Below are 13,212 nucleotides of genomic sequence, written 5' to 3'. Positions count from 1 at the left end.
GGAAATTGACTAAGGTCTAGAAAGCCCAGGAGGGTGGAGGTGCTAGACTAGATAGTGGGGGAAAGGCTGTGGTCCAGCCTGCTCCTCTTCTGTCCCCTCGTCTCCCACTCTCAGGAGCCCTTTGTGACAAGGTCACAGCTCTGTGATGTGGGCTTGAGGCTCTAGTCCCCACGCCACTCCCAGTGCTCAGTTGCCTGTGGGAAGCAGTGCAATTCAGAGGATGGATTCAGACGATGGAGAATCCTCTCTTTTCTCTGAAAAGCATTATTGATATCTGGCTGAGCTCCAGTTCCACTTCCTGGGCAATTGCTATCATCCTCACTGTCCTATGTGGACTAGGGTTCTTCTTCATGCTACTTGCCTACCTCCAGAGTAATCCATCCTTACCACCAGCTAGGAAACATGGAAGCATCAAGAAGGTAAGGAAGCCTTGGCAAAGACTCAAGAGAATATGATTCTCTCTTTTTATTCTTATTTTCACTTTTATGAATCAACAGGAGAGACTCCTGGGATGGGAAAGAATAGAACATCTGTTCTCAGGAAAGAAGAGAACATCATCCTTCCAGGGTCAAGCCAGGCTGGGCAGGGGTCAGAGTGGGGTAGGGTTTCCATCCAAAGACCTCAGACCAGGAGTCCAGGTGTGCTACAGGGCTCCAGGGCAAAGTCCCAAACTCAGTGACCAGTGGCCGAGGACTGGATACTAAGAGTCCACTCTCTGTGGAAGGACAGACCCCTGAGCACGGGTTCACCAGCTGCCTTCCTGCGGCAGGTGTCTCGGGCTGATCTGAGCCCCTGAGAGACTGAGCAGGGGCTGGAGTGGGGCTCCGGCCTCGGGAAGCAGAGTCCTACCTGATGAAGCTCAGATATGTACCCGTAGGTCGGTGAAGGTGAGTTTCTTGAGCAGAGGAACAGTGATGGAAGAAATCCATGGTGGGTCTCACATAGAAATACCTTCTCTGTGTTCTTCAAAGAAGGGAAACAGAGAATATTTCTACCCACTTTAAAAATGAGTACAAGGAAAGGAAAAACGCAGTGCTCCATCAGTTAAGTGTAGAAAGTCACATTGTTCCTGAACACTGAGCGTCTGCGGCTTGTCTAGAGAGAGGAGAGTGAGAACTGGGTCCCAGCCCCTCGTCTTTTCTCGTGCCTCAGCGTCAAGTGGAGCCGAGGGGGAGGAGCAGCAGGACTAGGAAGAAAAGTGGGGCTTTGAGAGGTAAGTGTCTGCCACTCAGCCCTGCGCCCCGAGAGCCAGCCTCCATCTCTCCTGTCCCTGAGGCCTAGCTCCATGGTCTCCGAGGACGACAGTGGTAGGACTTTCCTGTTTCTCTCAGGAAACAGAGCCCTTGAGGAGGCTCCTGGGAAGGAGATCAGAACCCAGATACTTCCCAGATTCTGTGCTAGGAATGAAGCCACGAGGGGCCTGGAAATGGGCGGTGCCTGGCAGGGACCTGTGGGCTGTAGTGGACCAATAGTGGCTGGATTGGGAGTGGGACCTCCAGGTCCAATCACGGACAAGCTGTTTAACTGGGCTCAGATTCCTCCATGAGGTGACCCCTACCCTTTCTCCCCCACAGGGCGGTGGTGAGGGCCGTATGGGGCAATGGATGTGGAAGCACTTTCTAAATGACAAGTGCTCCTGAGCACAAGTCTGGTTGTCCCTGTCAGAGATCACGTGGCCTTGGACACTGATCTTGGGCTCCAGAGTCTCACCTCCCCACGATCTCCCTAAAGGGCCTTTGCAGTCAGCCCCCTGTGAGACCCCAGGGCCCCGCTTCACCACCCTGACCCAGTCTCCTGATTTCTAGCTTGCAGAGACTGCCTGAAAGAGCTAGAGGAGGCTCGGGGCCTCGTTTTACTGGTGCAAAGGTAAGGAATCTTCCCCTTCTCTCCGGGGTCGTCCTTCCTCCCAGAGCCTATGATATGACCCCGGGGTGCCAGCAGCCTGGGGCTGACCTGGGAGGGGGAGCCCTGGGGACGGGGTGTGGCTAAAGCCCTGGGGTGAGGGACAGCAGGAGCATTGTGAGGTCAGTGTGGGGGCTGTGGAGGGCCATGGGCCACAGGTGCCCACCCCCACCCAACATGCCTGGCCCTCCTTGGCCCGTCTGGTCCTGGCTGCAGCTTGTGCCTCCTGTTTCCTGCAGCCACCTGGACAGACTCCATGACAAGGGTGGCTTTCATCAGCTCTCACGTCAAGACGCCCCTGGCAAGGTGGGCAAAGCAGCGTCTGCTGGAGCCCACCAGCCACGTGGGGAGCAGATGGAAGATGCTGCTCCTGCCATGTCCCTGTCCGCTTCCCCGGCTCCTCTGACCAAGCGCCCTCTACCTCTGGCCTGCACCCTGTCAGCAGAACCTCAGGAAGACCAGTCTGACTTGCCAAGAATCCCACTGGGCACCGTCGCCAAGAGCTCACCTCCAGGTAACTCTGGTTTGGCATCTCCCATCTCAGGCCTTGTCCACACAAGTTGTCCCATTTTGTTCCTCTCCCAGTGGTGGAAGGTTATCCAGGCCTTGCTCTTCCCCACCTCATCACAGCCCGAGTGCCAGCAAGAGCGCCTGTCTCACCGCCCGCTGGAGGACTCACCCTGGGGAGCCCTCACCGACAGGCAGGTAGAGGCTGGTAGCCCCTCATTTGTCAACCCTGACGTCCAGAAGATGCTGAACATACAGATCACCAAAAGAGTCGAACTGGTTATCTGGAATAAGAAAGAAAACGATGGGGCATTTGCGAAACACATGAGCTCAGACTTCCACCTGACCTCTTCAGGGAATATGTGGAAAGCACCAGGCGCTGAGCAGGACACCACAAGCCCCCACCCCTTCTGGACCATGAAAGACAAACCAGAGCAGCTGCTCAGTCCTCGGCAGCTGTCCTATCCCAAAGTCTTGGGGGACCATTTACAGCAGAAATGCAGCCAGCTCTACTGGGGTCTCCCCTCTCTGCACAGTGAGTCTCTGGTGGCTACCATCTTGGTCTCTAGGAGGTCTTCTCAACTACAGGCTTCCTCTGTTTCATTCAATGGCATCTCTCATTGCTTTCCAGTTCCAGTCTGGCCTAAAATATCTTCAAGGCTTTCCCAGGCCCCACCCTTGCCCCACTCTGGGGCCCAACCCCAACCTCTGGCTCAGACTCAGACCCAGAACCATCTCCCATCCTCTCTCCCAATCCAACCACCTTCTTCTCCACCCCAGATGGGGACCTGTGGGGTATCTTTCCCTGCATTCCAGAATGAGGCACAATCTTTCATCCCAACTAAAATACATCTGGAATTTTCCCTGTTGCAGAAGCAACTGGAAAGGGAGAGAGCTTTACCTTCTGTGGTAAAACGATCTGAAGAAGTCTTTTGCCAACTCATTCCCAATCTTCCCCAACGCAGTGGGGCCTCCCACACTCACAAGTCAGTTTCCACCCTTCCTGGGGACTTTATCAGCTCTAATCTCCAAAAGCAACATCTTCAAAAGAGGCTCATCAAAGATGAACACCACGGTGTCCTGCCCCAAGAGATCCAAGTGTCTCTGGAACTGATGCGGCTTCAGGAAGAATTCCTAGTGGCTTATCAGGCACAGGGCAAGCAGGCGCCCTCACGGCCCTCTGCATTTGCAGACAAAGGCAGCAAGGACACACAGAAAATGGGGTCTAGGTGCCCTAGAAAGTCCCATGGGAAGGGTCAAGTAAAGTTACAACTAGGGAAGGACTTTAGCAAGGGTCTGGGGCAATGTCTGCAGAGGATTCCGGAAGATCTCTCCAGGGGCTCAGCCAGCTTCCCAGTGAAGGTTCTGGGAATGAACTCCGAGGAGTCAGAAAAACACTTGCTGAGGCCCTCGAAGAGTGACTCTGGAAATTGCTTACCCAGAGGCCCAGATGAGAAACATCTAGAAAAAGTCTTGGAAGTCCATTTGGGCAGGAAGTCGATACAGATCAAGGAGGGTTTGATCCCTGTGAGTGTGCGTCGATCCTGGCTTGCTGCCAACTATGCATTTCCCAAGTCCCACACTCACACGGAAACCGGAAATCCAGCATCCTGGAAGGGTCAGGAACCCGCTGTGAACACCTCCTGTGGGCATTCCGTCCTCAGTCCACACACTCGACAGGTTCTGGAAGCACATATTACAAAGCTTCGAGTGCTCCATAAGTGGGGTCTACCCCTCAAGGTCCTCAAGCCCATAAAACTCCTTAAGTTGAAAAAGGTTCAACCCTCGCCCCTTCCACGGTCGGCCTTCCCTCCGTCAGCTGCCTGTGCATCTGGGGCCCACTCAAAAGCTAGCTTCACCACGTTCTCGGGAAAATCTCTTCAGCCCCATCCAAGAGAGAAATTGATGGAAGAGTCAGTTCCCACCCTGACAAGTCCCCTCCCGGCCCCGTCCCCTGTGCGTGAAGAAATCCAGGAGGCCCTGGGTGGGACCCCACCTGGTGATGGGCCCTCAGAGGCCCCTCTTGCTGGACAGGAGGGCAGGCCGCCTCCTCAGTCTCTCACAAAAAGCTCTGTGGGCAGAAACTGGCACAGTGAGCCTGTGATGGGGGCCGAGAAAGGCAGGCTGGGGCCGAGTCCCAGTTCAGCCGTGGCCAGGGGGGAGCCAAGGGAGGGGAGCGGGCGCCAGGCCTCGCGAGACCCCTGCCGTAGTTCCAGTTCCCAGAGGGAACACACCAGTGAGGACACACCAGCTTCCCAGGTGCCATATGACCTCATACCTAGTGGAAAGACCAGCCAGGGGCAGCAGCAGCCCAGGATACCAAAAGCTAAGGACCCACGTAAGAGCCAGAGCAAGATATTTGTCCCAACTGATGAGAGGAATGACTACAGGAGGCCCAAACCAGGAGAGTGTGAAGAAAGGTTTGCAGGACTGAGGGCTTCCCAAGCCAGTGAGATGAGCCGCCCCTCCCAAGTCAGGGGAACAGGAGACACCACTGGGAGCAAATGCTTCCAGCTCCTGCTGGAGAAGGGACACTCCAGCCACTTCAGAAAAGAGATGCAGCACTTTCTGCAGCATCTTGACCCCAGTCAAAAAGACAAAAGACTAGAAGATCTCCCTCCAAAGGGCGAGCCTGCGTCAGCCACTGCCCAGAGCCCTGGACCAGTCACAAGCTCTGTTAAGGACGGCGGGGCTGGTGAAGCGCAGATGATCGCGACATCTGTTGGACAGATCCTGGCAGAGACATTGAGGCTTCACCAAGGACTTTGCGGCTCAGAGAAATGGCAGCACAAAGAACAATTCCAGGCCCCCGGAAGTGGGCATTCCCACTACCAGGGGGCTTTCTCCTCCCCAGAGCAGAGAAGAGTGATGACAAATACAGTTTACAGTCACAAAGCCACCTCTGGGGTCCACGGCTGTCCTAACAAGAGCAGGTGGACCAGAGAGAGGGATGGCAAGTGGGTTTCCACCTAGGGAGCCTGGGTCCCCAGCCAGACCCTCCCAGCACGGGCCGAATGTGGCAGGTGCCTCAGCCCACCATTACCCAACATGCTGTCCTTGAGAGTGTGCTTCTCATGCCTTTCCTGTTAGGGAAACTTTCTGCCAATAAAAAATGTAGTTTATGCAGAGAAAATCTGGTTAGGAATTTCCTAAGGTTGGCACATTTTCTCTATGCAAATGGCTTCTTCCTCCAATTTTTATTGTTTCTCAAAATACGTCTTTCCTCACAAGAGGTGGCAGCCTCTGTCTGTGTCCTGCTGGGTGGAAGGGAAGGGCTCTGGGTCTGCTCTTCCTGAGTGCCTGCTTTGGCTTCCAGAAGGGTTGCGGCCATGGAGAGAGGCTGGCTGCAGCGTGGCATACCCACCCCCACCCCCATTCCCTCATTGCACCTTAAGTTTCCATAACTCCATCATTACAGAAACAAGCGAAAGCATCCAGAACTTGTCAAGATGAGCAAAAAGACCCCACTCCAGGAGCAGGCTCAGCCTGTCCTTTCCTGCTTTCTCCCTACCTTGAACACGTGCAGCTGTGGGGAAGAGGTTGCCAGAGGCTGAAATTCCCCTCAGGCTCCAGGAAGTGTTGGAGACAAGTTCACGTGTCACAGAGCGGGGAGGGGACTTTGGGGGCAGTGCTGGCCCTGAGTCCAGAGGTGGGAGAAATCTTGGCCCCCGGATCTCATGGTGGGAATAGATGATGCCTTCCCCGGGAGCCTTCTCTCCCTGATGAATCTGGGATTGAGATGGGCCGGGGAACCCTCGTAGCTCAGCGTCAGCCTCCCTCTGCCCATCTCACCCTCTGGAGCAGCAGCAAGGGTGAGGATGGCGCTCCCAGCTCTCAGGGTGTGCAGTGGGGAGCATGGAGGCTGCTGAGGGCCAATCCAGCCCTACTGGAGAGGAGAGAAGGGCTCTGCTCTTGGCCGCCCGCCTTCCCTTCCTCGGGAATGGAGCAGAGCCATGACTGTGTGGCGGTCACTATCTGACCGTGGGACACTGTGCACCTAGAGCAGGATGTGGGGGAAGGAGGCAAAGTGGCAGACGTGCCTATAAATGGTGCAGTGAGCCAGGTGCCCCTGCACCTACAGATCTCATCACCATCTACAGGCCCAGAAGGGAGGAGAAGTTAGGGGCCCAGTGGCTCATCGTGGCCCCCCCCCAGGGTCTCCACCCCACTCCAGCTCCCGCAGCCCAGAACCAGAGAAGGCACGTGTAGCCCCTACACAGAAGGCCACGTTCACAGAAGCAGCAAAGCCTTCAAGCAGGGAAGGTTAACTTCTTCACGGTACATTTATAAACTTGCGAAGGACTGGGGACCTCAGGACTCACAGTCTGTGACCTTTACTTACATGTGTGGTCCCAGGATGGTTCCCAGGCGACAGGTGGTACTTCAAGGGCCAAGGGATTGGCCTGGGGTCATGTAGCAAGTCTTGCCTGGCTCCCAGTCTTGCTTACCCCAGAGCCTGGAGAAGAGGCCGTCAGACAGGATTTGCCACATAATGGGCTGGAAGTGACCTGTCCAGAATGAGGGTGCAGTCCAGGAGTGGTCCACTGTGCACTCTGCTCCCAGCCCAGCTTTCGTCCTCCCCAGGCCCCTGTCCACACAGGAAAGCTGGGACACAGGAGCACTTTCTCTAGAGTGATTCTGTGCTTTGTGCCACACGCAGGGCACAGAGTGGGCCCAGCTCCAGGGGGCCACTCCTGTGGTGGAGAGTCCTGCTCCAGGAGGTGCCCCGATCCAGATGTCAGCAGAATGGGCTCTGCCCCCCATGTCTGTCAGAACCCAACATGTGGGACCGGGACCCGGGGTGGAGGGGTGGAGTGGGCACAGGCCTGCGTGTGCTGCAGTTTCTCCCTGGAGCCAGGTCCTGCCTCTGGGCCCTCACCATGTGCACAGTAGGGAACATCCTGCTGAAAGTGAAGTGATTTTTAATTTACAGATAAAAGGTTCTCTACATGACATTCAGGATAATTACAAGTTTGGCTGTGAAATCGATTTATGTTTAAAACAGTTCTCACAATGATTTCAATAAACAAAACGTGGAGGGCAGCAGTTATGTGATGACTTCTCAACACTCCAAGGGGTAAAGACTTTCTCCGAATAGGCAAACAAACAAACAGAAGTAGCCAGACTACAAGGTTAACCCTGAGAGAGTCCCCTTTTAGATTACAATATTATTTTCAGTTTCATACACTTTATATTGAACCCCTACAGGAAGAAATTTCTGGAAGTGTTCCCAAATACATACAGCTACACTTTCTGTGGTGCTCACACATGGGCACAGTAGGGAACATCCAGATCCGGATGATCCAGGGCTTCATAACTGCCACAGCCTCTCTGAGGCCAGTCAGTCGTCATCATTCCGGGAGCAGGATCAGTCTGTGTAATTGCACCCCTGGCCATGTGGATGGCTGCATTTCCAAGCAGGCGCCAGTCTCCTTGCTCAGGTCTCGGTGGTGCCCTCCCTGGCCTGTGCCGGGCTGGCGTCCATGCGCTCTGCGAACCAGAAGAGCCCTTTCCCCAGGGACCCACACTCTGTGCTCTCCACAGCTGCATCCCACCACAGAGCCATGGCAGCGCTGATGAAGCTAACCTCCACGTAGCTATAACCTAGTGCCATGCCAGACACAGCAGACGAGGGAGCAGAACTCCCTAACATCCTTCGTAGCAAACGTGGGTGACACAGCCCTCTGGTTCTGAACACTTTCATGCTCTCGAATTTCTCACCCTCAGCCACTGCAATGATGTCTGCAGTCCTTCCTCCCTCCTGAGTCCAGATGCTGGACTCACAACCACCTGCTCCCTGTGGTGTCACAATCTCCCATTTGTTTCCAGGGACCACTTCAACCAGACAGACCTCTCTCAGTGCACTGATCACCCAGAAACTTCAGAAGCAAGACCGCCTTCCTTCCTTTTTGTTCCTGCCATAATTTCACTCTGGTGACATTTTCCCTGCCTATTCCGAAGGTCAATAAATATTTCGTAGAGTGTGTAGACTTATTTTGCAGAGTGTGGTGTCAAAAACTTTCCACCCACCAGGTCTGAGACTTGGGCAAATCACCAGTGCCTCCAAACTTTGTTTCCTCGACCCGGAAAAGGGCGATCCGCGTTAACGGTGTGGCAGGGAAGGGGAATCGAGTTAAATGGTGACACTTTGCAGAGCAAGTATGGAGTGATTTTGCTATTATCATCATTCTTAGTTTTTCACATTAGTAGTTATCAAGTTAGTTTTTATTTGTTAAATAAAGTACACACTGGTTATTTTTTATAAAATTAAGCAAAATTTCCTAGCACAAAGGCTAGTGTTTTATATGTATTAGAAATTTAAAATCCTCTTTGAGAAAATTGAATATTCTTTCAAGTAATTTTCAAACCACTTTTTGCCGCACGGTGGTTAGTGGGTCTCTCTTAGCTTACTCTGACTTTAGAGGACGCTGCCGTCCCACAGCTCTCGCTTCGTTCACTTTGAACAAGCTGGACACGTTGGTACTTCCAAACCAGCTGTTCTCTTCCCTGCCTGTTCACACTGGCCTCTGGCTGCTGGCCCCCCAGCCCTCGGGTGGAATCCGGGGTCCTCTGGTTATCTCCAGTAACCAGAGGAGGTCTGATTTCAGTAATTAATCACGCAGTGCAGGCTAACAGACGCGATGTTGCATTTCAATGGAGAGCTTCTCTCCTCCAGGGGAACAGGCTGACTTAGCCGGGGCTGTGGCTGTGGGAGCCCGTGGGGACACGTGGACTTCTCCGTTGGCACATGTGCTGCTTCCTCGTCTTCCCGTCCTGTCCTGTACCCTCGCCTGCTCACCCAGCTTACTGACCTTGAATTCTGACCTCTCATCGCCCAGCAGGGGAAGGAGGTAGGGGGATTAAAAGAGCAAGTGATGCTCAGCGACGGGCTGCACTGCTGCAAGCCCACAGTGGCGCCGCCTGAACTTGGGGGGTTCAGAGTGGACTTTCTCTCGTGGCCATTCTGTGCCATTTCAGGGGCCTAGCAACTGCAGTTCCTTGTTGTGGGCCAGCACCTCCTCTGGTGGGCCCCACAGTTCCCCCATCACGGGGCAGTACTCCTACTGTACCATCTCCTCCGCTCTCAGTGCAGCTCCCTCTCAAGCTAGGCCACCTTCAGTCAGCGCGGACACCTTCAATCTGAGGCTGGGACAGCACTTCTCCCAAATGCAGCGCCCCCTACCGTCTGCCAGAACATCAGCCCGCCCCTTCCCCTATGTCTCCAGGATGGTCATACAGTCCTGCCGTGCGTTCCCCAAATGTCAGGGGACACTGGCAGGTTCTCAAAGTTGCTTCCTGGATGCCCCCTGTGGAGACAGGTGTCGGGGTATACCCACATCCCTGAAAACTCTCTGTAAAAACTCCTCCTCCCTCCCCACCTCTCGGCCTTCCTCCAGTCCCTGCAGGGCTGCAGGGGGCGCTAGGGCCTCCTTTCCTGGTTCAGGAACCACAACCCCAAGCCTCCCCCCACCACACGCCCCCGCCCCCGGGCTGGTGCTAGGCCTTTGAGCTGTTGGAAAGGGATCCGAATTTATAAGTTTTCATTTTCGGTTAACTTTGTGACCAACTTTCACAGTTCATCTGAAAGAGCATTTCCTGTTTCAGGAGAAAGAATTGAGATATAAGCCTACAAAATGTTACAAAATTTGGAATTTAGGGATTTAGGCTTGGCTATTATTATTTATTTATGTAGTATTACCTTTAAAGATATTTGCCCATTTTTCTTTCTTCTTTACAAAAAAATGTTACGAATTAGCTGTGAAAATGCCAATATTGGGGGTGTTCACTTGTGTATTCATTTTTATGCTAAAAATCTCAATTTTGACATAGCAAAGGAGAAAGTGACTTCCTTGGGGAAAAAAAATCAGCCTTAAGGACAAACTAGGTTGAAGCATTTAGATTTGAGGATCACCTGACCTTTCCCAGATGTTTCCCATGGGCGGTGAAAAGCTCTGAAAGGGTAGGAGCAGAAACAAATTGAGAACTAGAAGCCAAATCATTGAAGTGAAGAGCACCTGACGAGCGTGTGACGCTCCCACACGCTGGCGAGTGGGAAGGACTCCTGTGTGGAGAGCGCTGCTGGAGGCGCTTCAGAGAAACCAGCAGGAGGTCAGGGCATCTCTGGAAGTGAGGCCGGCCCCCAGGGGCCTCTCACGCAGCGCAGGCGCTTTAAGGCTGAGAGGTGAGCAGATCTCGCAGGGAGATCCCGAAGAAGAGGCAGAGAGCCGCCCGCGCCAGCTGTCACTGTTCCAGTGCGTGGCCATGTTTCCCTTCAGATAATAAATGTCATCAAGTTTGGTCACACGGGTATTAAATCACATTCAAGCACCTGTTTACCTGCAGGTGAGTTCCTCGACATTGTGGGCCAGACATTTGCGGACACGGGTCCAGGGGTGGTATTGCACGATGAACTCTTTTCTGAGTGACTATGCAATGGTGAAAGTTCACCCAAAAGAGAGGCTAGGAAAACAAATTTTCTACTAACTTCCTAGCAGAGAAAGCATCCAGAGCTATATTTACTTTGGGACAAAACTATGTATTTGTTTAAAAAGAATTTTCACAAAAGAGCAGTGACTGGAGGAAACAGTACATCTGGGTCTGGCTGTAATATTCCTCCCTCACAATTTTGCCGTGCACTCCCAGGCCTGTGTGGCTGTTGCTGTCCTGGTCCCCAGGCTGTGGCCTGTCAGGCTCAGGGCAACCCAGAGAGCCCAGATGGACACAAGAGATCATCTGCAGCTGAGAGGTGTTTACTTTGTTAACTAGCTCTGTTTCATAGGACACAGTTCATACACTCCATAGTCACGTTTATCACTGCTTTTTACAATCTCAAAGTAGGTGTGGATAACCAATGTTGAAATCATCCTATTTGAATAACAAACTACGTGATTTTTTCCTGTAACAGTGGTCTTAGTTTTATAGCCAACTGAGTCTGATCAGAGGTCACAGGGGCCCAAGGATGAAGCAATGACAGCTGGTGGCTAATGTTTCACCTTAAGGACCCAAGCCCCTAAGCTTGGTAGGGTGCAGAGGTGGCTCCTCATAGATTCCAGCCATCTCGCAGACTCAGAATTTAAGATCATCTCATCCAGCGTGAGGGAGCCCTGAAAGGAGACTGAGCTGAGCGCAGAGTTGACAGCAATGCACCATCGCCAACGCCCTCTTGATTACACCCTCCTGCTGACAATTGCCCCATCCAAAAATGACGCAAAAGTACAATCGTTTTTTGAAAGCAGAAAGAGGATTGAATACGCTTATTCAGGTCTACTATAACTTGAAAGCTGTCTCTAATGCAAAAAAATAAACATTCTAATATTTTCATTCATTCTCTTTGGTCTGAATCTTCCATTTTATGACCACCTTCTAGTGGGCAGGCCACGCTAATTCAGCAATGCTGGGTCGTGTACAACATCTTTCAAAGTGGATGATAAAGAATACTGTTTCATAAAAAGATTCTGCAGCCAAAGAAGTTGGAAGTTTGGGTTAAAGAAAGCAAAGAGCTTGTGGTCATTCTTTCATTGTGTGTGTGGGGAAAGTCTCAGAGACTTTACTATGCTGCAAGGAGGACATATAAGTCAGAATATTTCCCAAATCTGTGAAAGTTTCAAAACTTGTCTTTGTTTTTTCATGAAAAAATTTCAGGAACTTTGAGGTCACAGTTTAAGAAAGGTTTGAAAATTTCTAAGGAAGACAACAAATACTATTATACACTAAACTAAATGAGGCTTAAGTCAAAATTAAATGGAAGGATCTTCCAGTGTTTTTTGGTGACATGAAGTAGACCCAACTAAATTTACATTTTAATGAGTATCAAATGCTTTTCTCCTCAGTAACAAGATGTAAGTGATCGATCTCTATTTGGGGAAACTCAGAAAAAAGTCATTTCCATGCCCTAGTGTCAGTCTCAAGTTTTTGGTGAAGGAGAAAGTATCCAGTATGTTGCCGGGAATAAAGTATATTAAAAATTTTTAAAATTTTTTTCAGAGCAGTTTAATATTCATAGCAAAACTGAGGAGAAAGTACCCACATACCCTCTGCCCCTCACACACAGCCTCCTCTACTATTGACACCTGCTCCACAGGGGTATGTTTGTTACAGCTGATGAACCTATATGGACGCACTGTCACCCAGAGTCCAGAGTTCATGCTACAGGCACTCTGGGTGTGGTACATTCTGTGAGTTTGGACAAATGATAATGACATATATCCATCACTGTGGTATCTTACAGAGTAGTTTCACTACCCTAAAAATCCTCTGTGCTTCACCTATTTATCCCTCCCTCCCCTGCAACCCTAGCAACCACTGATCTCTTTACGGTCTCCAGAGTTTGGCCTTTTCCAGAACGTCATATATTTTGAATCATATAGTATGTAGCCTTTCAGATAGGCTTCTTTCACTTAGTAATATGTACTTACGGCTCTTCCATGTCTTTTCATGGCTTGATAGCTCATTTCTTTTTAGGAATGAATAATATTCCATTGTCTGGATGTACCACAGTTTATTTTTATTTACCATTTGCCTACTGAAAGATATCTCGGTTGCTTTCAATTTTTGGCAATTATGAATAAAGCTACTACAAACATCTGTGTGTAGGTTTTGGTGTAGATGAGTTTTCAACTCCTCCCTGTCAATACCAAGGAGAGATTGCTGGATTATAAGGTAAGAGTATGTCTAGTTTTGTAGGAAACTGACAAATCATTTCCAAAGTCAATGTACCATTTTGCATTCCCACCAGCAATGAATGAGAGTTCCTGTTGCTCCATCACTAGCATCTGATGCTGTCAGTGTTCTGGATTTTGGCCA

The 13,212-nt window shown here is 51.4% G+C and overlaps 1 protein-coding gene and 1 non-coding gene across 2 annotated transcripts; one reads left to right on the top strand and one right to left on the bottom strand.

The window, feature by feature from the left end:
- Positions 1-176: 176 nt before the first annotated feature.
- LOC102147401 (spermatogenesis-associated protein 31E1) lies at positions 177-5,581 on the top strand. Its single transcript, XM_005605997.4, has 4 exons — positions 177-419; positions 1,153-1,213; positions 1,806-1,866; positions 2,142-5,581. The coding sequence occupies exons 1-4, from the start codon at positions 234-236 to the stop codon at positions 5,380-5,382; spliced, it is 3,549 nt and encodes a 1,182-aa protein (XP_005606054.2). The 5' UTR covers positions 177-233; the 3' UTR covers positions 5,383-5,581.
- MIR7667 (microRNA mir-7667) lies at positions 1,221-1,341 on the bottom strand. Its single transcript, NR_128058.1, has one exon. It is a non-coding gene; the product is annotated as a microRNA mir-7667 (primary transcript).
- Positions 5,582-13,212: the final 7,631 nt, after the last annotated feature.

This window comes from Equus caballus, chromosome 25 (assembly GCF_041296265.1).
Source record: "Equus caballus isolate H_3958 breed thoroughbred chromosome 25, TB-T2T, whole genome shotgun sequence".
Classification (NCBI taxonomy): domain Eukaryota; kingdom Metazoa; phylum Chordata; class Mammalia; order Perissodactyla; family Equidae; genus Equus; species Equus caballus.
Note: the sequence above shows the minus strand (reverse complement) of the source record. Positions and strands in the feature narration are given on the sequence as shown.